At 34.1% G+C, this 21,912-nt stretch overlaps 1 protein-coding gene and 3 pseudogenes across 4 annotated transcripts in view; all 4 read left to right on the top strand.

The window, feature by feature from the left end:
* Window positions 1–2,046: 2,046 nt before the first annotated feature.
* Window positions 2,047–3,000, top strand: LOC306637763 (olfactory receptor 5K16-like; the record flags this gene model as incomplete). The annotated part of the gene is made up of 1 exon (XM_079100554.1): window positions 2,047–3,000. One exon carries the CDS (start codon window positions 2,047–2,049, stop codon window positions 2,998–3,000), a length of 954 nt encoding a protein of 317 aa, XP_078956680.1.
* A 6,184-nt stretch (window positions 3,001–9,184) lies between these two features.
* Window positions 9,185–10,411, top strand: LOC306637783 (neuronal acetylcholine receptor subunit alpha-5-like; annotated as a pseudogene). Its single transcript has one exon. The product of its transcript is annotated as a neuronal acetylcholine receptor subunit alpha-5-like (transcript).
* A 4,499-nt stretch (window positions 10,412–14,910) lies between these two features.
* On the top strand, window positions 14,911–18,858 carry LOC306637619 (olfactory receptor 5K1-like; annotated as a pseudogene). The gene is made up of 2 exons: window positions 14,911–14,929; window positions 17,920–18,858. The product of its transcript is annotated as an olfactory receptor 5K1-like (transcript).
* Window positions 18,859–20,137: 1,279 nt separating this feature from the next.
* LOC306637618 (large ribosomal subunit protein eL15-like) overlaps window positions 20,138–21,912 on the top strand; it is a 51,902-nt pseudogene continuing 50,127 nt past the window's right edge. The window contains exons 1-2 of the transcript in view: window positions 20,138–20,223; window positions 20,687–21,144. The product of the transcript in view is annotated as a large ribosomal subunit protein eL15-like (transcript). The remainder of the gene's footprint in view (window positions 20,224–20,686; window positions 21,145–21,912) is intronic.

Here is a 21,912-nt window from a genome sequence, read left to right as displayed (position 1 = left end):
GCCAATTTTTCTGAATTCCACATAGGTATTTTCAGTTGATTTACCATTAGGTGTTACTAAAATAATGATTAAAAGCAGTATTTTTATAATTTTACAAATAATTTTTAAAATGTTATAATTCTGAGGGATATTTTAAAAGTGTTAGAGACCTAAAAATAAAGTACAATTTAATTTTATTCATTGTATTATAGACTACATTGTGTGAGTAAATAGTAAATAGCACATAAAATTCAGTATAGAAAATAATAAGAAACAGAAAAATACTAACCAAAATATGTTTTTAAAACACCACACTTTGAGTAACTATTGTAGATTCTCTCCAAAAATGTCTTCTATCTGAAGTGTGTTAAATCTAAAAATGTGCAGCTATTTCTGGAAGAAAGATGATCATGTCATATTTTTAAAACACATTACTGCTTCTGCCCCTGAAATGTTGTAATAGTATGTTCACCAAACTATATAAATATGTAATAAATTTGGGTGATCATTGAACTAACACATAAATGTGTGGCAGATCAGAGGTAAATGAGTTTGCAAATCTAATTAAATATGAAATCTCCATAGGATGCAATGAAAATGACTTTATTTTCTAGAGATGTTTGAAATGGTGCAAGAGAAGTATATATCATGAAGAATATGCACACTGTGAGTGGAGACTGTCAACAAGTCTTATAATGTCAGATATGCCTATAGGACAACTTTAAAATTAGAGGGAGAAAGCATTAAGACAAATTTTTTAAGAGTAATAACTGCTTCAGAAGTCTGTCCTCCAACATAGGAGTAGGATTCCAAATATGTTATAATGAATATAATTAACTTACATTTTATATTTCTATCATTTTAAAAATTCAATAGATCTGCTGGGCATGGTGGTGCGTGCCTGTAATCCCAGCAGTTTGAGAGGTTGAGGCAGGGAGATTGAAAGTTCAAAGTCAGCCTCAGCAACTTGGGGAGGCTCTAAGCAACTTAGCAAGACCTTGTCTCAAAAATAAAATATAAAAATGACTGGGAAAGTGGCTCAGTGGTTAAGCATCCCTGGGTTCAATCCACAGTAAAAATAAAAATTAAAAAAAACAATAATAATAAATAGATCTTTTTTTATTTTTTTTTAATTTTTACAGACTGCATTTTGATTCACTGTACACAAATGGGGTACATCTTTTCATTTCAATGGTTCTGCATGATGTAGATTTATACCATTCTTGTAGTCATACATGTACAAAGGGTAATGATGTGTGTCTCATTTCACCATTTTTCATACCTGCTCCCTCAGATCTTTCTTTAAGATATCTCTTGGTGACCTGGTCTGGGAAAGATTACCAATATAGAGAAAACATTTTTCAAACTCAGAGTGATTCTGCAGTTTCAAACAGACATTTAGCCATTTAAAATTTCAAAAGATCAATTTATTTTTAAATGCTTCATAGGTCCCATAGGATAACATTTAAAACTTTTTATCTTTCTTTTTTATTTTATTGATTTCTTTTAGTTATACATGACAGAAGAGGAAAAGTGTTTCTACATGCATTATCAAATCCCCACGTAGAAATAAATAATTTGGTATTTTCCAAATTAAAAGGTATTTTCTTATGGTAACTTTCTCTAAAGAAAGATAAATATACAGTCATGTATTTCTTTATATGCTGTTATATATTTATGTAATTTATACTTTATTTACATACTATCATGCATTTGTCTTTATTTAGAGGAAGTTACATAAGAAATATCTTTTAATTGGGAAATGGCAACTTATATATTGACTGTGAATTTATACATGGGGATTTGATAATGCATGTGGAAACACTTTTCCACCATAGGAATTCACAAAGACATTTTAAGCCAATTCCCGTGTACACAATGATCGTGAATCCTCTCAAAAGACTAGACATAATGTGAGTGTGCTACTGATCAGGACACAGGGTAGGGTGATTGGAAGAAGAGGTGCTCTTGATACATACAGTAGTTGGAGCAGCTAAATTAAATGCGTTCTGCTTATAATCTCAATTGAGTTTCTTTATGATTTATATCACAGCACAGAAGTCGGGAATGCCTGAGGCAAATCACTCAATAACAACTGAATTTATCCTCATGGGGTTTAGAGATCACCCAGATATGAAGGCCATGCAGTTTGTGATGTTCTCTGCCATCTATCTGGTCACCATGGTGGGGAATCTAGGGTTGGTGGCCTTGATTTACATGGAGCTCCGTCTTCACACACCAATGTACATCTTCCTGGGCAACCTGGCTGTCATGGACTCCTGCTGTTCCTGTGCTGTCACTCCCAAGATGTTAGAGAACTTCTTTTCTGAGGACAGAAGGATTTCCCTCTCTGAGTGCATGGCACAGGTCTATTTTCTCTGTTTTGCTGAGACTGCAGACTGCTTTCTTCTGGCAGCAATGGCCTATGACCGCTATGTGGCCATATGCAGACCACTGCAGTACCACACCCTGATGTCAAAGAAACTCTGCATTCAGATGACCACAGGAACCTTCATAGCTAGTAATCTGCATTCTATGATTCATGTAGGACTTCTATTAAGGCTAACTTTCTGCAGGTCTCATCAGATTGATCACTTTTTCTGTGATATCCTTCCACTTTATAGACTATCCTGTACTGATCCTTTTATTAATGAACTAATGATATATATTTTTTCAATGCCAATTCAGATCTTTACCATTTCCACTGTTTTGATCTCTTATTTTTGCATTATTATTGCAATTTTCAAAATGAACTCCAAGGAGGGGAGAGGTAGAGCATTTTCTACGTGTGCATCCCACTTTCTCTCAGTCTCGATATTCTACATTTGTCTCCTCATGTATATTCGGCCTTTTGAAGAAGGGGATAAAGATATACCAGTGGCAATTTTTTATACAATAGTAATTCCCCTTTTAAACCTTTTTATATACAGTCTGAGAAATAAGGAGGTGAAAAATGTACTTAAAAATGTTCTGCAGTCGTATAACATTCTTAAACCAACTTCATCCCCTATAGCAAATTAATTTTAATTTATCAAAATGTTTTCATAAATAATGAACATAGAAAAGGGAAATAATGTTTTACATAATTATCTTTAAGTCATTAAGTGGTGTGTATTAAAGGTTATATGATAGAATTTCATTATCATTCGACAAATCTTAATCCATATTAAACAATCAGAGTAAATCTAAGGAAACTCAAAGGTCACTAGTTTACCAACTCTTATTAGTCTCATGAAATTATGTGACTGTATTGTTACAAGCCTCAATAAATCAAAAGAGAATCAAAATTAAATATTTAAATGAGAAAAGAATCTCCTTTGATTAATATTATCCAGTTAAAGGAAAAAAGTTTTTTTTTTTTCTGATTCTATGCAGTGTTTGAGACATTTAATATTCCAAGGGCAACAGGTTGAGATGATATATATTTTTTTATTTTCAGAAAAATGGTATGGCAGACACTTGTAGTTAGTACAGAGGTAGAGAAATTATAAACTAATTGCAGTAGTCCATAAAGTAATGAAGTTTTATTTAGATGTTTCCAAGAACGGGAAAAGAATGGAATGAGTTGAAATAAACACAAATATTTTGTAGAATAATTAACAGTGAATTATAAAAAATTAGATAAGGTCTACTTTAACCTGAGTATGAGTAAGATTCTTTTCTTTCCTAAAGGCATCAAACATGTTATATGTTATGCAATATAAAACAATAAGTTACTTACACATCAAGCAGTTACTAAAAAACTTTAAAACATATTAATGATGACTATTTATTTTCTATATTAACTAATAGTAATAGGTACCCCGAATATATGTGTTTATCAGCCATTTTTACTCCTATGAAGTGTCTATTCATTTTTCTCTACCTTACATTTTTCATAGTTATTTGTACCACCAATTTCAGAGAAACCATTCTAAATTGTTACATATATTTATGGCATAAACTTCTCTCTGTGTTGATAGTTTTTAAAATTTTTGTGATGTTTAAAATCTACAAAAAAAAGATTTAAAAAATTTCCTTAAACTTTCATATAAATACTGTGTTTTCAATTAAGAACTACACAATGACAAAAAGCTACAGTCAGTAAAACTTTCGAATGAATATCCTTTTTTTAAACACAACAATATAAGTGTCCATTTGAATCCACATTTTGTGAAATATATGATTTGTTCAGAATTTGATTTGTTAAGAATTTTAGATGTGAAATGATCTTTTTCTTAAGCATGACCACATTCTTCATTTATATCCTAGCAAGCTGTGTTACTTTTAAAAAATTGCATGTTTTTCATTCTTTGATCATCTCTTATAAAGATTTTCAGGAAATTTTCCTTATCCTGGGCTTTAAATTAAATCTATGAATGGATGTTTTTGGTATTTTTTCACTTGTTTTGCTAGAACTTTCTTTAGAGCTTTCCATCTCATCTTTTGTCTTCTTTTCTCTTTTCTATTCTTGTCTTGAAATTTTTCTCTTTTCCACTCCTTTTCCTTTGGTCTTTCCTTCCTTCATTCCTTGTTTCCTCCCTTCCTTTCCCCCCTTGCTTCTTTACTTCCTTTCTTCCTTCAATTATCTCCCCTTCTTTATTTTGTCATTTCATTTCTTCTCACATTCTTTCATTTCTTTTTTATTCTCTTAATTTCCTTTCTTCCTTCTCTTTCTTACTCCAAACATTTAAGATTTTATTTCCTCAATGAGAAAAAAGCCCAATGGGTATAAAATAAATATGATCCACATGAAAAAGCAGAATTTATAAATCTAATTATCAGTTCATAGAAGTTTCTTTCTTATTATCCTATGAAAATTTTTGATATTTTAATATTATCATCACAAATGCAGAGATTTAAACATGCTTCTTACCTTGTTATAATTATTACTCTTTGACCAGTAGGAACTCATTTTAAAACTTCAAATTTGTTCCTGAGTCTTTCTGATATGATCACAGTAATCAGTAATTTCTAAAAGGTTTTCCCTTTTATGATAAAAGAAATCAAGTTCAATGTATGTATTGCAATTACTGTCTCAGAATGGAAATTAGATATTTTTGCAAAGCAGTCCTGTAAGAATTTTCACTAGTGTAGTCTATATTTTCTGTTTGTTTTAAAAATAAGTAAGCAAATAAACCATACATAAAAAATATACATTCATTTCACCTTCTTCTTTATGCAAATAGTTGTGTGTAAATCTTGGCATTGATTTTTTAAGCTTTACAACATAAACTTAAAATCACTTCATTCCAGTATCTAGTAAACCGTCATTTATATCTCTTTTTAAGAAAATGTAGTTATAGTACTCTGTTACATGTTTATTTAACTGTTTTTATGTCTGAGTATTGAGATTCTTGCTGATATTTTTTTCTGAAATATCTCTACTAATGCCTTTATTTGTAAAGAATAGAACTTGGGTTCATATTTGAACAAATCTGAAAATCTTATAATTGATGAGTTAGTAACATGTATATAAACTTTTATGACTAATTTGACTTAACCCTGTTTACATTATTTCTTTATTGTTTACACACTTTATTGTGTTATAGTTATTGCTGGTTAATTTAGATGGTTCTTTAATTTAGTTGGTTTTTTTTTTTTTTTACTTCTTTTTTGCTATTTCTTCTGCTATTTTAGATGGTTTTGCATTTTCATTTAGTTGTCTCATGTTAATGCTTTTATTATTTATAATACTGCATGTGTCATGCTACTTTTGTTTTGTCAGATGTTAATTATTTGACCACCACTAGCATTATACAGCAATTCAGGAACTTAACTTTAGCTCTTTCCCAGTTGAGGTACATACTCTAACCCCTCCCTTCTATTTTATTTGTTGTTACTACTTATTAGTAGTGATGACATTAGTTTTATAAGAACTTACAAGGAGAGTTCATTGTATACTCGATCAAATTTCCCCAATTGTGAATATCTTACAGAATCATGACATCCTTTTCAAAGTTAAGATGTTAACATTGGTACAATACTATGAATTAATTATAAGCTTTATTTTTTATTTCAGCATTATTTCCATTAAGGTTTTCTTTCTGTTCCATGACCCAATCCAGTATTTCAATTTGAACCTGTTGTTGACACAGCTTAGTTTCCAACAATCAATGACAGTTTCAGTTTTTCTTTCTCATTCATAAACTTGACATTTTATAAGAGGTTTCTGCAGCTGTTTTGTACAGTGTCCTTTGGTTTTGGTTTGTTTTGTGTTTGCTTATGATGAGACAATCTAAGGAATTTGAGGAATAATGACACAGAATTAAAGTTCTTTTCTCATTGTATCATATTAAGGGGTGCTTGATATAAACATGACTTATTACTAATACTGTTAGCTTGGGTCACTTGGTTAAAATGAGGTCTGATAGGTTTCAGCACTATATAGATAATGGTTTTCTCCTTCTCCTATGCCATTCTTTAGAAACAAGTCACTAAATACAGATCTCACTCCAGAGAGTATACTGATATTTTATCTCTTGAAGGGAGTAGTTTGAAGAATAGTGAAAATATCTTAACATCATACAAGTAATTTAAAATATTTGAAAGAGGTAATAGGAAAATATACAAATAACTTATTTCTGTAGAGAATTTTGCACAACTATGGATTTCATCAATAATCCCTGCAGTATTATAATGGTGATTTTCAATTTTCCTGATTCTTTCTACATGTACCTGGAAATTACAACTTAACTAGATGTACAATCATTGGAGAATACTTTTTGCCTTGAGTTTATTGAAAATATAGATTCAAAGTTATCTTACTTTGTATGTTTTGAGAAGCCAGATGCAATCAGATTTCAAGGTAGACTGATTTTCTACACTAAGGTGTAGGTATTCTTTTATAATGACATTTAATACTATAATGACATTTATTTTATTAATAAAACATGTTGTTTATGTTTCTGGGCCAATAATCACAAGCAGGTTTCAATACACATTCAGGTCATCTGTTTGATGGAGTATGCCAACCATGAACTGAACCTCTGATACCCTGAGCTTGAAATAAGCTTTTCCTACTATAAGTGAGGGAGATATAGAAGGGCTTAGGCAGCCAGGGCAAAATGGCAAGTGAGGAGGTTACAGGCAGGGCCAGAACAAAGGAGCATGGAGAGGGTCTTCTGATGAGATCGACTTCTTGCTTGTCAAAAGTGCTTATGGACATAAGCAGGGGACCCAATCAGTCACATCTGTACTTGTACTCCTAGTGGGGGATTCAATAGAAAAACTAAAACTAATGCATGGACAGAGCGGGTACCAATCAATAATGGTGATGAGAACATGGACAGGAGAGGAGATAAGGAAAGAAGGAATTTCCAGAGACCATAAAAAGAAGCCCAAACTTCCCCCACTGGATTCCCAGCTCTGGGCCCCTTTCTATTTGGCCCCCTTCCATCTCTGTCACTTTAACAATAAATCTCCTTCTTGCTTGCTATTTCCTCAATTCTTGTTCTGTTCCTCAATTCTTTGCTGAACAGAGACAATGAACCCAGTGCTACTAGCGGGTAACCTAAGTAGTTCTTGTCAGGTTTTTGGTCACAGTGACAAAAAACTGACTAACACAGAAATTGATACTAAATAGTGGGTCTTTTCAGTGACTCACCTGACCAGGTGATATGAGAGCCTTTAGGAATGGTTTGCAGGAGACTTTAGAAAGTTAGAAGATTCAGGATGGGAAGACTTAGAATGTCTTAAGGATAACTTAATAGATAATTCAGATGTGAGCTGGGAAGACCAGAATGTTGATTGGGATATTGACAATAAAGACTGTGCTCATGAGGTTTCAAAGGGTAATAAGCATTCTATGGGGAATTGGGCAAGAAGCCATTTGTATTGTATCCTTGTAACATTTGTATTGTATCCTTGTAGAACTTGTCTACATTTTGCCCATGCCCTGAGACTTAACATGAGATTGAATTTTAGGGTGATGGACTAATTAATCTGAAGAAAGAAAGCAGGGACCAAGGAAGATGTGGTTGTTGAAGAGATTACCATCACTAAAAAGAACCTAATGAATGACAAGACTGCGTTCCCCTGAAAAAATCTAAGTCTAAATTGTGCCTCACTCCAGACTGCTGCTGCACACTTTATCTTGATACTTCATTCTCCAGGGATACTAAATCAGCCAGGTAATCATTTCAAATGATTAAGGCTTCCTAGCAATCCCAACCCTAACAATAGATTGGCAGCCCCACACATCCTCCCATGGCCCTAAGAAGTGATTTGACAACCTACCTTGAAGAGCATGGCCCCTGCAAAACCAGAGAAAGGCACCCATGCAAACATTAGACATAGCCAGGCATCCCTCTCAGTTCAACCATTGAAATCCTCACCTCCATGCAATCCTCAGACCCTTCAGGTGCCCATCCCCTGCTACTGGGTATACTATAGCAAACCTGCCTTAATCTTCCGAAGCAGCCCTTTACCCATGAGACCCTAGGAAACTATAAAGACCCCTCCCCACTATCATGTCATGTGTCCCTTGCTGTCTTTGATAATATTCACTTTGGCTAGAGGTACAAAAAAACATGCATTGAAGAAAGAACTATCTCTTCAATAAATGGCAATGCAAAAACTGGATATCCACATGCACAATGAAACTAGACTCTTATTTCTCACCATATAGTAAACTTAACTCAAAATAGTTCAAAGAACCAAATGTCATAACTAAATCCTTGAAACTACCAGAAGATAACAAAGGGGTAACATTTCAAGTCAACCATATGGGCAATTTTTTTTTATATTACCCTAAAAGCACAATAACAAAACTAACAGTAGACAAATGAGATAATATCAAACTAAGATGCTTCTTTACATGAACATAAAGAATTAAAGGTGTAGGGCTGTGGCTTCTTCTCTGCCCTCTTCTCCTCCACCTTTCCCGCAGCATCTGAAAATTTCTATTTTTGCCAGAGATGAAGTGTGTTTGTCGCAGAATGTTAGGCATCGGACTTCCCTGCATTTGATTAGCTCCTTTGGAGCATGACTTTTTTCACTCTGCTGCTTTTCAAGATATTTTGAACTGGAATCAAAAAAGTAAAAGAAACACTTAGTACTTTTTCAAATTTTAAGTGCTTTAGAAAGATTTTAGAGCTATTCTTCTCAGTACCTTGAAGAAAAATACTATCATTGATAGAGCACCAATGGTGTACCCTAGACATAGAGGAGGATTATCTGAATTATCCTTCGTTGCAAAACATGAAGACAATTTGTTTAAGGATTTATTTCAAGACTATGAAAGATGGAATACCTGAATAACAAAATAAAAATCAAGTTTGGCCTTGCAATATCTCAATTAGTGGATGTGGATGGGAAAAATCAGTTAATGACAACAAATGTCTGGTTGAAACAGGAATGGACAGATGTAAAATTAAGATGGAACCCTGATGACTATGGTGGAATGAAAGTTATTTGTGTCCTTCAGTCTCCCTCTGGACCCCAGACATTGTTTTGTTTGATAATGCAGACGGACGTTTTGAAGGGACCAGTACAAAAGCAGTTGTCAGGTACAATGGCACTGTCAGCTCGATACAGCCGGCAAACTACAAAAGATCCCGTATCATTAATGTCACATTTTTCCCATTTGATCTCCAAAACTGTTCCTTGAAATTTGGCTCTTGGACGTATGATGGATCTCAGGTTGATATAATCCTAGAGGACCAAGATGTAGGCAAGACAGATTTTTCTGATAATGGAAAATGGGAGATCGTGAGTGCAGCGGGGAGCAAAGGTAACAACTGACAGCTCTGCTGGGTGCCCTTATGTCACTTACTCCTTTGTAATTAAGCGACTACCTCTCTTTTATACCTTGTTCCTTATTATACCCTGTATCGGGCTCTCATCCTGATGGTAGTTGTCTTCTATCTTTCTTCCAATGAAGGTGAAAAGATTAGTCTGTGCACTTCAGTCCTTGTCTCTCTGACTGACTTTCTTCTGGTTATTGAAGAGATCAGACCCTCGTCTTCCAGAGTTATACCTCTGATTGGAGAGCACCTGGTGTTTACCATGATTTTTGTGACCCTATCAATTATGGTGACTGTCTTCGCCATCAACATTCACTATTGTTCTTCCTCAACACACAATGCTATGGCACCCTGGGTCCGCAAGACATTTCTTCACAAGCTTCCCAAACTGTTTTGCATGAGAAGTCATGTACACAGGTATTTCAGTCAGAGAGGAAACCGAGAATGGTAGTGAACCAAAATCTTCTAGAAACACATTGGAAGCTGCTCTTGATTTTGTTTGCTACATAATAAGACATGTCACGAAGGAGAATGATGTCCGAGAGGTTGTTGAAGATTGGAAATTCATAGCCCAGGTTTTTGATCGGATGTTTTTGTGGACTTTTCTTATGGTTTCAATTGTTGGATCTCTTGGGCTTTTTGTTCCTGTGATTTATGAATGGGCAAATATAATTGTACCAGTTCACATTGGAAATACAAATAAGTGAAACTTTCAAGGGTTTGAACTTAGTTAAAAAATATACATCTCTCATGGCATGTCTCCACTTACGCAAACATAAAGTTGTGTTTAAAATCTGATGCAAGCTGTAACAGATTAATAGTTGCTAACATTGGTTTTCCTAATAGATTATTCATTAGAACATCTACCTGCATGGCTGAAGTAATAACTAAAAATAGCAGCAAAATATTATCCTAACTGTACTAGTGAAAATCTAATGTTTTCAGAGTTTGTAATCAACAGTGAAGCTCATCTTATGGAAGTTTGTTTGTTTGTTTTTTGGTACTGGGGATTGAACCAAGACCTGGCACGTGCTAGGCAAAGTGCTCTACCCTCTGAGCCATACCTCCAGCCCAAGCTCATCTTTTGAGTGCTGGAAAATTCTAGTTGTGTTTGATGACAGATTTTAAAACTTGTTCAGGAGTTGGTAAAAGTCTTTTTTTTTTTTTTTTTTTTTTTTTTTTTTTTTTGGGGGGATGGGATCTTGATAAAGTGTCCAGACTGGCCAAACTCTTGGGTTCCAGTGATTCTCCTGCCCTTAGCCTCCTGAGCAGCTGGGACTATAGCTGTGTGCCACTGTGCCTAAGGGATACATTTAAAAATTGTTTGTCTGTCCTGTAGTCAATAAGTAACAGCTAATCTTCAGTGTATTCTACTGCTCTAGTAAGTAAACAGATTAGTCAGTATAGTAGTGACAAAATGATGCTGCTGTTTTATAACCAACATTTTTAATAAATGAAAAATGGGGACTGGAAAAAACAAACAAACAAAAAATGAATTAAAAGTGTAAAGAAACAAACTTCAGAGTGGGAGAAGTATTTGCAAAGTATTCATGTGACAAAGGAACAAATAAGGAACTCATATCAAAATAAAAAATACCAATAATCTGATTCATAAATGGACAAATGATATCAATAGAGATTGCTCAAATGAAGAAATACCCAGAGTGAAAGAAAAATGTTTACAGTCACAAGTCATCAGGAAAATGCAAACCAAAGCCACAATAAGATTCATCTCTCTTCAGTTAGAATGACTATCTACAAAAAGACAAAAAACACAATATATTAACAAGGATGTGGAGAAAGAGAAATTCTTACACTCTGTTGATCAAAATAAAGTTAAGTACAACTATTACAAAAAACAGTAGAGTTTCACCACAAACAAAAAATAAAACTACCATATCACCCATTTATCTGACGTCTGCATTTTATCCAAAGGAATAAAATCAGTTTATCAGAGATACCTGCATTCCCATGTTTATTACACCATCATTCACAATAGCCAAGATAAGGAATCAACTGAAGTATAGAATGAAGGATGAGTGGATAAAGAAAATGTTTTATACATGCATGATGAAATATTATGCACCTATAACAAAGAATCACTTTTCACTTGCAGCAAAATATATGGAACTGAAAGACCTTAAGTGAAATACACTGGGCATAGAGAGCAAATACCATATGCTTTCAGTCATCTGTGGATGATAAAAATGTTGGTCTTCTAGAAGAGGAAAGTGAAATAGTGATGCCCAGTGGCTAGGAAAGATAGGGGAGAAGAGACAAAGGAAGGTGGAATAATATGAACCCATATACAACTAGATAGGAGGAAGACCAAGTGTTCGACAGTACAGCACGTGACCACAGTTTACAACAACTTATGATAATTTTTCTGAACAAATTGAACAGAAGAATTCATAGGTTCCCAGCACAAGTAACTGATTATGAAGTCGGAAATTGTAACGATCCTGATTTGATAGCTACATATTTTTAAAATGTGTCAAATTATCCCTTGTGCCAGAAATAGTTCAATGACTATTTGACAGTAAAAATAAATTTTCAAAAATAAAAGTTTGGAAATATATCCTTGAACTGCTATATCACACAGTCATTCAAAAATAGTCACACATCATCAATTTTTTTCTGAATATTGTATTATGAAATCAGTTAATAGTAGTATATGAATAGTACAAAGTGATTTTGTATCATTTGTATAAAAACTGAAAATTTTATTCCATTTCTTTCATTCAATCTTACTATTTTATTTCTATTTGTATGTTTTGGAAAATGCATAGCATGGTAGTGTATTTCTACATCCACCCTTAATTGTAGAATAGGCACATCATTCAAGAATTTTGAAATAACTTTACTGATGTCAATTTACAAACAAAATTATTGCAATCTCTCATCTGAACTCACAAGCAGATAGATGGCAACTGCAATTCTAGAAGATATTGGTAATTAAGGGAATATTCTAGATTGAAAGTATATAAAGGACAGGGACAGAACCTAAGTAAACACAAACATCATTAAGTTACCCTGTGCCCCCTCTACCCACTGTCTTTTCTAGTGCCTTCTATATAATTTAGTAATCAATGAAATTGATATATATTGTAAATTTAGCTCAGTTTGCTGTAAAGAACCCAAAACGACTATGAAATGATACCTACCTTAAGGCCATTTAATACAGTTACATAATCCAGGTACATACAAATCACATCTGATACCTGGAAACTAGTATGAAGGCAAGGAGTATAATTTAAGTGAATAAGAGACAAAAAAGAATTTAATTACACAGACCAGGGAAAATTCTCATGGAGGAGTTTATGTTTGAGCTTAAAGACAAGGAAGATTTAAATTAAAAAAAAAAAAAGAATAGAAGGAAGGAATTCTTTTAGATGTAGGAAACATTGCTCTTGGTAGATTGAAGCAGGTGCACCAGGAATAGAGGAAGTGGTGCCCTTGGCCATCTTCCCTCTGCTGCACAGGAGAGAGCAAAGTGACAAGATACAGGCAGATTTGGGATTTCAAAGTTAGGGAAATAGTTCTGGTTTGAAAGTAATGAGGTCCTGTTAAATTCTTGAGTAGAGAAGTATCACTTTTTAAATTCATTCAACAATGAGCACTACAAAATGACAAACAATCCAGAGCATTGGAAATACAGAATTGGACATATGAAAGAAATCTCTTCTCCCTAAACCACAGCATCAGTTGTGGGGTGGGGAAGGAGTGACCAACTACAGATGTACTCCCAAATAAATGCATAATTAGTACAAAGTGATTAGCTGCAGGAAGAAGAGATAATAGCAGGGTAAGGAAGGTAAAAGGAGCATGGTATGAAGAGAAAACACAGAACAATCTCAGGCATTTGTATACAGGACAAATAGGAAAATCGAATTTCCAGTCATTGTGTTTAGGACACGGGCATTCAAAGCACAGAGTGAAAAGTCGATGACCTTGACTGAAGTTATTATACCTCCCAGTTTCCTCTCCAAAGTTAATTGTTTTCATAAACCATAGTAATTCCACTTCCTCCAGAAAGGGGTTCAAAGAGCCTGAGTCTATTTCCTGCCTGTTTTATATTTTATGGACAACATGATGAAGAGAATTGTAAAAATGGCATCAGTTAAATAAAAATCAACAGGATCAAATGGTCTTCGGAGAAGCTCATTTGCTTTAATCTCATTGTCTCAAGGACAACTTTAATGAATGTCAAGTGGTTCAAATGCTTTTTGGACTTAATATCTCCTCAGAAATACACTGATGTAAGTGCAAGAAAATCCCTTCAGGATCTGGAAAACTAACTTGGCAGTGAAAGGACACATTATTAACATCGACCTGTAGAGGTAGTCTCAGAGTTGCCTTCCCTTCATTCTAAACTTAGCAAAAATATACACCAATACATGCTTAAATTCTGAGAACTTTATCATTGAGGAAACATGGCCATTTCACAACTCTTCTCAATGCATTCTAGGTAAAGATGTGGCTGAATGTATTTTTTATTATTAATTTTAGTAAATAAATATTTACTTCTAGTTTTTACCATTTTTCATTAATTTTAAATTTTAATTGCCTATTTATTTCTCTAACTCCTGAGAATTCAATAATGTTGTGAACTAGGATAATATACAATATTGTGAGTCATCTGATTTTCCAATTATAACATAGAATTTCAAAATACAAATATTAGATCATAAAATTCTATTAAAAATTTAGACATACATTTAAAGCTATTTATATGTAATGAACCTACTACATGGCTTACATTAATATTTGGCTCATTTTAATATTTGAGAAAAACTAATTTCTACTGCCTTTTAATGTTTTGACTTTATCAATACACATTTTGATTATAGAATTTATATGATAAGATTCTTCAGTCAATACACCCCAACAGATTATTAAATAGTAAGAGGAAATAGACTTTAAAAGGAAAACAAAATTTGAACTCTAACTTTCTATAAAGATTTAAAGCATCTTTTTTTTTCAAGTGATAAAACTGAAGTATAAAGTTTAATTTGTTTTTATTTCCTTGATAGCTACTATGGTGAACTTTCAAGAATTCATATAATATTCTAATAGAAAAGCGGTAATTTAGATAAAGTGAATATACCTTAATTTCTTAAGATGATAATTTTGAAAAATTTCCCTGTGGACCTTTTCTCAAAGCTAACAGTCTGAATATGCAGAGGCAAAGAGGTCAATAGGGATCATGAGTAGGAAACTGAAAAGTAGGTAACCCACACTTGTTCACCATAACACATCTAATTAATCTGGCCTTCTCCCCATATAATTGTATGCCTTCATTTATAGAAGTATGTTACAACTAGCCTGAAAATGATTATAATAAGGAAATTGTACCTAAAAATGTGACTGAGCAATGAAATTTAGATAACACATAAAAAATTGTAGATTGTGTTGAGCAAAGAACATATGCTCTACAATTCAAAAATAAGGTCAGTAGGGTCTAGAATACTTAGTTAAGATTTTATTAAGTAGCATTACCTGCAAATAGTTGTGCCTCAGCAAAAGAGAAATAATTTACAATTTGGAAAATATCAATGGAAATAATGGAATTCACAGAATCAGTGTTCATGACAATGGGTGTAACATTGGGAAAAGGGATCAAAAAGGAATGATCTATGGACTTTTATACCTTTTGCCTTCCATGTTAATTTTCCTTCTAGATAAGTATTCTCCTAAGTCCTTACTGGGTTTTGTGGAAATCAAACTAATTAACACATGTGTAATATATGTTAAAATATTCATTTTTCCAGGAGTAGGTATAAAAACTGTCCCCTAGTTTAAAAAAATATGTGCTTGGTGAGAGATAGGGATTTAATTTCATTCTGTTGCATGTGGTTTTCCAGTTTTCCCAGCACCATTTGTTGAAGAGGCTATCTTTTCTCCATTGCATATTTTTGGCACCTTTGTCTAGTATGAGAAAATTGTATTTATTTGGGTTTGTGTCCATGTCCTCTATTCTGTACCATTGATCTACCTGTCTATTTTGGTACCAATACCATGCCGTTTTATTACTATTGCTTTGTAATAGAGTTGAAGATCTGGTATTGCTATACCCCCTGCTTCGCTCTTTCTACTGAGGATTGCTTTAGCTATTCTGGGTTTCTTATTGTTCCAGATGAATTTCATGATTGCTTGCTCTATTTCTGTAAGGTGCATCATTGGGATTTTAATTGGAATTGCATTGAATCTGTATAGCGCTTTTGGTAGTATGGCCATTTTGATAATGTTAATTCTTCCTATGCAAGAACATGGGAGATCTTTCTATCTTCTAAGGTTTTCTTTAATTTCTATCTTTAGTGTTCTGTAGTTCTCATTGTAGAGGTCTTTCACCTCTTTTGTGAGATTGATTCCCAAGTATTTTATTTTTTTTGATGCTATTGTGATTGGGGTAGTTTCCTAATTTCTCTTTCTGAAGATTCATCACTTATGTATAAAAATGCATTGGATTTATGAGCATTGATCTTGTAACTTGGAATCAGACCAGAGACCCTGCATCGTATAGAAGAAAAAGTAGGTCCAAACCTTTATCTTGTTGGCTTAGGATCAGACTTTCTTAAGAGGACTCCCATAGCCCAAGAAATAAAAGCAAGAATCAACAACTGGGATATATTCAAACTAAAAAGCTTTCCTCTCAGCAAAGGAAACTATCAGTAATGTGATGAGAGAGCCTACAAAGTGGGAGAATATTTTTGCCACTCATACTTCAGATAGAGCACTAATTTCCAGAATATATAAAGAACTCAAAAACTCTACACCAAGACTACAAATGATCCAATCAACAAAAGGGCTAAGGAAATGAACAGACACTTCACAGAAGAAGATCTACAAGCAATCAACAGATATATGAAAAAATGTTCAACATCTCTAGTAATAAGAGAAATGCAAATCAAAACTACCCTAAGATTTCATCTCACCCCAATTAGAAAGGTGATTATCAAGAACACAAGCAACAATAGGTGTTGGCGAGGATGTGGCGAAAAAGGTACACTCATACATTGCTGGTGGGGTTGCATATTAGTGCAGCCACTCTGGAAAGCAGTATGGAGATTCCTCAGAAAGCTTGGAATGGAACCACCATTTGACCCAGCTATCCCACTCCTTGGCCTATACCCAAAGGACTTAAAATCAGCATACTACAGAGATACAGCCACATCAATGTTCATAGCTACTCATTTCACCATAGCCAAATTGTGGAACCAACCTAGATGCCCTTCAGTTGATGAATGGATAAAGAAACTTTGGCATATACATATACAATGATATATTATTCCGCCATGAAGAATGATAAAAGTATGGCATTTGTAGGCAAATGGATGAAATTGGAGAATATCATGCTAAGTGAGATAAGTCGATCTCAAAAAACTAAAGGACGAATGATCTTGCTGATAAGCGAATGAGGACATGTAATCGGGGGTAGGAGGGGTTAGTGTTAGAGTTAGGGTTAGGTTTAGGGTTAGGGATAAGGAGGGTGGTAAGAATGGAGGAAGGAAGGACTGTATAGAGGGAAAAGAGAGGTGGGAGGGGTGGGGGGGAAGGAAAAAAAAACAGAATGAATCAAACAACATTGCCCTATGTAAATTTATGATTTTTAATAAAAAAAAATATGTGCTTCCAGGAAAATTGATTTTAAAATTATTTTGGACATATTTTGGGGGTGGAGGGGTACTAAGGATTAAACCCAAAGGTGAATTGCCACCAAGCTACATCCCTAGTTCTTTTTAGATTTTAGTTTTATTTTGAGACAGGATCTTCTTAAGTGGTTGACACTTGGCCTCCAACTTGCTGTCCTCCAAACTCTGCCTTCCAAATCATTGGGATTATAGGTGGGTGCCACTACAACCTTGGTATTTTAGAATCTTAAAAATTCACACTGAAATTATTGAGGAAGGTTAATCAAATGGGAAAATTAATTAAATGGGTCAAATTTTTTATGCTATCATGCATTACTACTGAATGATAATCTTCTCCACCTTAAATATCCCCTCAGGATTTACCGAATCCTATTAATTTTGAGAGTTGCAGCATTAGGTCATAGATGCTGACTCTTCAATGTAAGAAATGTCCCCCTAGAAGTAGGTGGAGCTGTCTGATGGAAACAGGGGATCGGAAGAAGATATCCTCTACCTATAAAAAGAAAGAAAAAATAGATGTTTCCAAGTGCAATTTAATATCTCCATAATTCCTATCTCAACAGACAAGGTAGAGAGGATTGAGGACAATCACTCACTGACAATGAAATTTATCCTCATGGGATTTACAGATAATCCAGACATGACGATCCTTCTGTTTGTGGTGTTCTCTGCCATCTATCTGGTCACCATGGTGGGGAATCTAGGTTTGATGGCCTTGATTTACATGGAGCGCCGTCTTCATACACCAATGTACATCTTCCTGGGCAACCTGGCTCTCATGGACTCCTGCTGTTCCTGTACCATCACTCCCAAGATGTTAGAGAACTTCTTTTCTGAGGTCAGAAGGATTTCCCTCTATGAGTGCATGGCACAATTTTACTTTCTCTGTTTTGCTGAGACTGCAGACTGCTTTCTTCTGGCAGCAATGGCCTATGACCACTATGTGGCCATATGCAGACCACTGTAGTACCACAGCAAGATGTCAAAGAAACTCTGCATTCAGATGACCACAGCAGCCTACATAGTCCTGCATTCCATGATTGAAGAAGGGCTTTTGTTAAGGTTGGTTTTCTGTGGGTCTCATGCAATCACTTACTTTTTTTGTGATGTCTTTCCATTATACAGACTCTTCTGTGTTGACTCTTATATCAATGAATTGATGATACTTATCTTGGCAGGATTAGGTCTGCTATTTACAATTCCTGTAGTGCTAATCACTTATCTCTATGTCCTTTTCAATATATTCACAATGAAATCGAAAGAGGGAAGGGGCAAACTGTATCTACCTGTGCATCCCACTTTCTTTCGGTTTCAATATTCTATGGTTCTCTGCTCTTTCTGTATGCCAAACCAAGTTCATTTAACAAAGGGGATACAGATGTACCTGCTGCTATTTTTAATACTCTAATATTTCCTTCATTAAATCCTTTTATTTATACTCTAAGAAACAACGAAGTAATAAATATTATGAAAAGAATTATGAAGAAAAGTCAATTTTGTAATTTTCTATGATACATAGCATTTCTCATTAAAAATTGATTGGAACTTGATACTACCTTATGTAAACCTGCAAATACTGAGAAAATGGCAAATGTTCACTTCATTATCAGAATATTAATCATTAAAATATTGATGGAATTTGATACAAATTAGTTCCAAAGAGAGTGTGTGTGCATAAATATATTTCAGAATTAAATGTCAAGAGATACATCATGAGTGAACTAAATAATTATTCATGAGTGTCAGATTGCAATTTTTCACTTTTCAACAAAACCATCAAATCTAGGAATACATATCAATATATGAAAAACTAGCCTCTATTTAATACTGTTGTCATATTTCTCATAGCCCAAGTATAATTTTACAATCACAGGCATATTCCAAGTTTGAATTGTTTTTCCTTAGTAATTCCATGAATTGAATATATATTGTATGGTTGTATTTGATTTTGAATTAACTTTAGTCTTTCAAGAGAATATGCTTAACATTCCATTCACATAAAGTAAATATTCATGCAGAATATTTAGTTTCTAATAATGATATTTTCATAGTTAATATAAATTAATTTCACTTTCCAATTCTCTTTGAGTTACTGTATACCTCGATTACATATTAAATATGTGATTAAATTACCAACTAGAGAGACATTCTTTTATGCTTTTCTTTCATAAAAACCTCATACATTGACATGTTAAGTAACTTGCTCAGGCTTAACCAGGTAAGTAAGAGGGAGCTGGAGTATAAATTGATACTGCCTTTTCTTTGCCTGCTCAGAGGCTCAAAAACAAGGGACTATATTCCTGAAATATTTAGTTATTACATAGCATCATAAGTAAAAAATACCTTTAAAGATGGAAAAATTTTTGATCAGTAGAGCAAACCAGAAATTAGCATGACCAGGATCAATGTTCTTGGAAATGAGTGTCTATGTGTATAGAAACACAAGTGAACAGTGAGACAGTCATCAAAGTGGCAAAGAGTTGTAGGGAATTTGTGATGAGTGTGGGAAGGAAGAAGGGGAATGGGTCATATCACTGAGAAGCGTAAATGACACTTCGAGGAATCTAAATTTTTCTAGAGCCATAATACCTTGGTGTCTTCCTGGCAGCAGAGTAACATGATTGTATCTTTCAGAAACTAATTTGGCAGTTGACTAGAAAGAGACCAACTTCAATAACTCATGTTAGGTGATAAGATCAGAACTTGACCATAATTTAAGAAAGAATAGGGAAAACCCATATGGACAACATTTTAAAAGTAAAATGAACAGTAACTTTAACTATGGGAGAACAGAATGAAGTCCGACTTTCTTCCTGCATCCACCATGTTACATCTGACTTATATTCCCAGTGTCAAGCAGTGCAAAAGTAAGAGGGCATTCAGTGTATATTTCCTTCAAGTTGTTTTTATGTTAAGGTAGAATTCGTTGATTATTTTATTTTGATTGACTATAACCTTTTAAAAATTCTTCTGTTTTTGCACCTAATAAGTTAAATACTGATAGATAAACTCTACTTAAACAAAAACACAATAGGGGTTAATAGTGTAAGCAAATGCTGAGATCAGAAATTTGAGAAACTCTAAATTGAATGGAATGTGCACACTCTATTTTAATGGACATTTTCATTGCCAGAACTCCATCCCTTGATTCTCTTTCCCTTTTCTAATAATATCATGTTTTATGATATCCCCCATTCCTAATTCTTTGAACAATTACTTTAGGCATCTGTTGATGAAGATGTATGTCTTATTTGGAGCTAGTGAGACAAAAGAAGTGATGTTTTTGGAAATTCCTGGAAAATGGATTTTGGACTAAAAACATCTGAATAGTGGAGAGAGGTTCCTTCCTTTCAATCTGGCAAAGTCATCAGATAAGTCAAGATGGGTACATGTAGCATACACATACGTCCAGGAGCTATGGAGGAAGAAGCACTCCAATGTGATGTGTTTTCTTCTGTGGGTCCCCTGCTGGCAATACCACTAGTTCTCGGTGCTCCACAGAAATCCCCATCCCTCCCATTCAGATAAAGCAAACAGACTGGGATACAAGGCCAAGCAAGGTTTTCTTGTTCGTAGGATTCATATGTGCCCAGTTTCCAAGGGTCCAACCTATGGCAAACTTATCCATCATTGTGTAAATCAGCTAAAGTTTGCTCAAAACCTTCAGCGATGGCCAGGAGTGAGCTGGATGCAACACTGGGGTTCTGAGCGTCTTGAATTCTGACTGGATTAGGGAAGATTTCACATACAGATTCTTTTGGCTTATCCTCATTGACCCATTCCATAAAGTTGTCAGAAGATATCCTGAGACACGGTGAATCACCAAACCAGTTCACAAGACAGGGAAAAGCAAAGGCTGATATCCACTGACCACAAGAATGGTGGCTTTGGAAAGGGTCACAAGTCAAACCCACTATTGGGCATCTCCACCATGCAACTTGAGAAGGGTTTATACTCTCCCACTTCACTGTTAAACAATATTTGTAAAGTTCATACCTAATAAACAATTTACCACACTTATAGCTGCTTAAAGATGTTACTATATGTATATTAATACTAGTTGGCAGATTATTTCATGAATGCTTTATCAAATTAGGGAAGTCAAAATGCAATAGTGTTTGAACATGATAAGTGATGGTGTATCTTGTTTCTAAAAAGATAAGCATTTCTTGTCTTTAACTTATTATGAAATTAAATGTCAATATTTAGAGCATACTGTGTGGGATAATGCATTTAAAACAAATTCTGTATTAGGTGAATTTTGGAACCAGCTCTGTAAATTTTTTTTTTTTTTTTTTTTTTTTTTGGTGCAAGTGAAAAAAATATACAATGTCTTGGAGATGATAAAGTGCTCTCCTGGATTGTTTAAGGTGGTTGGGTTTCTTGGAGTTTTGCAAGCATAGACTTTTAAATTCGATTTTGCTTAGAAACATGTTGGATGGGAGAATCCTAAATCTGAGTTATATGTAGAAAAGTGTGAGCTCAACTAAAGCCCACATTTTTAAGAAGTTCAATCCTGTGTTTTATTTGTATAGTTCTTTTTTCTGAAAGGAAAT

Source organism: Sciurus vulgaris (genome assembly GCF_902686455.1).
Source record: "Sciurus vulgaris genome assembly, chromosome: 10".
NCBI lineage: Eukaryota > Metazoa > Chordata > Mammalia > Rodentia > Sciuridae > Sciurus > Sciurus vulgaris.
Note: the sequence above shows the minus strand (reverse complement) of the source record. Positions and strands in the feature narration are given on the sequence as shown.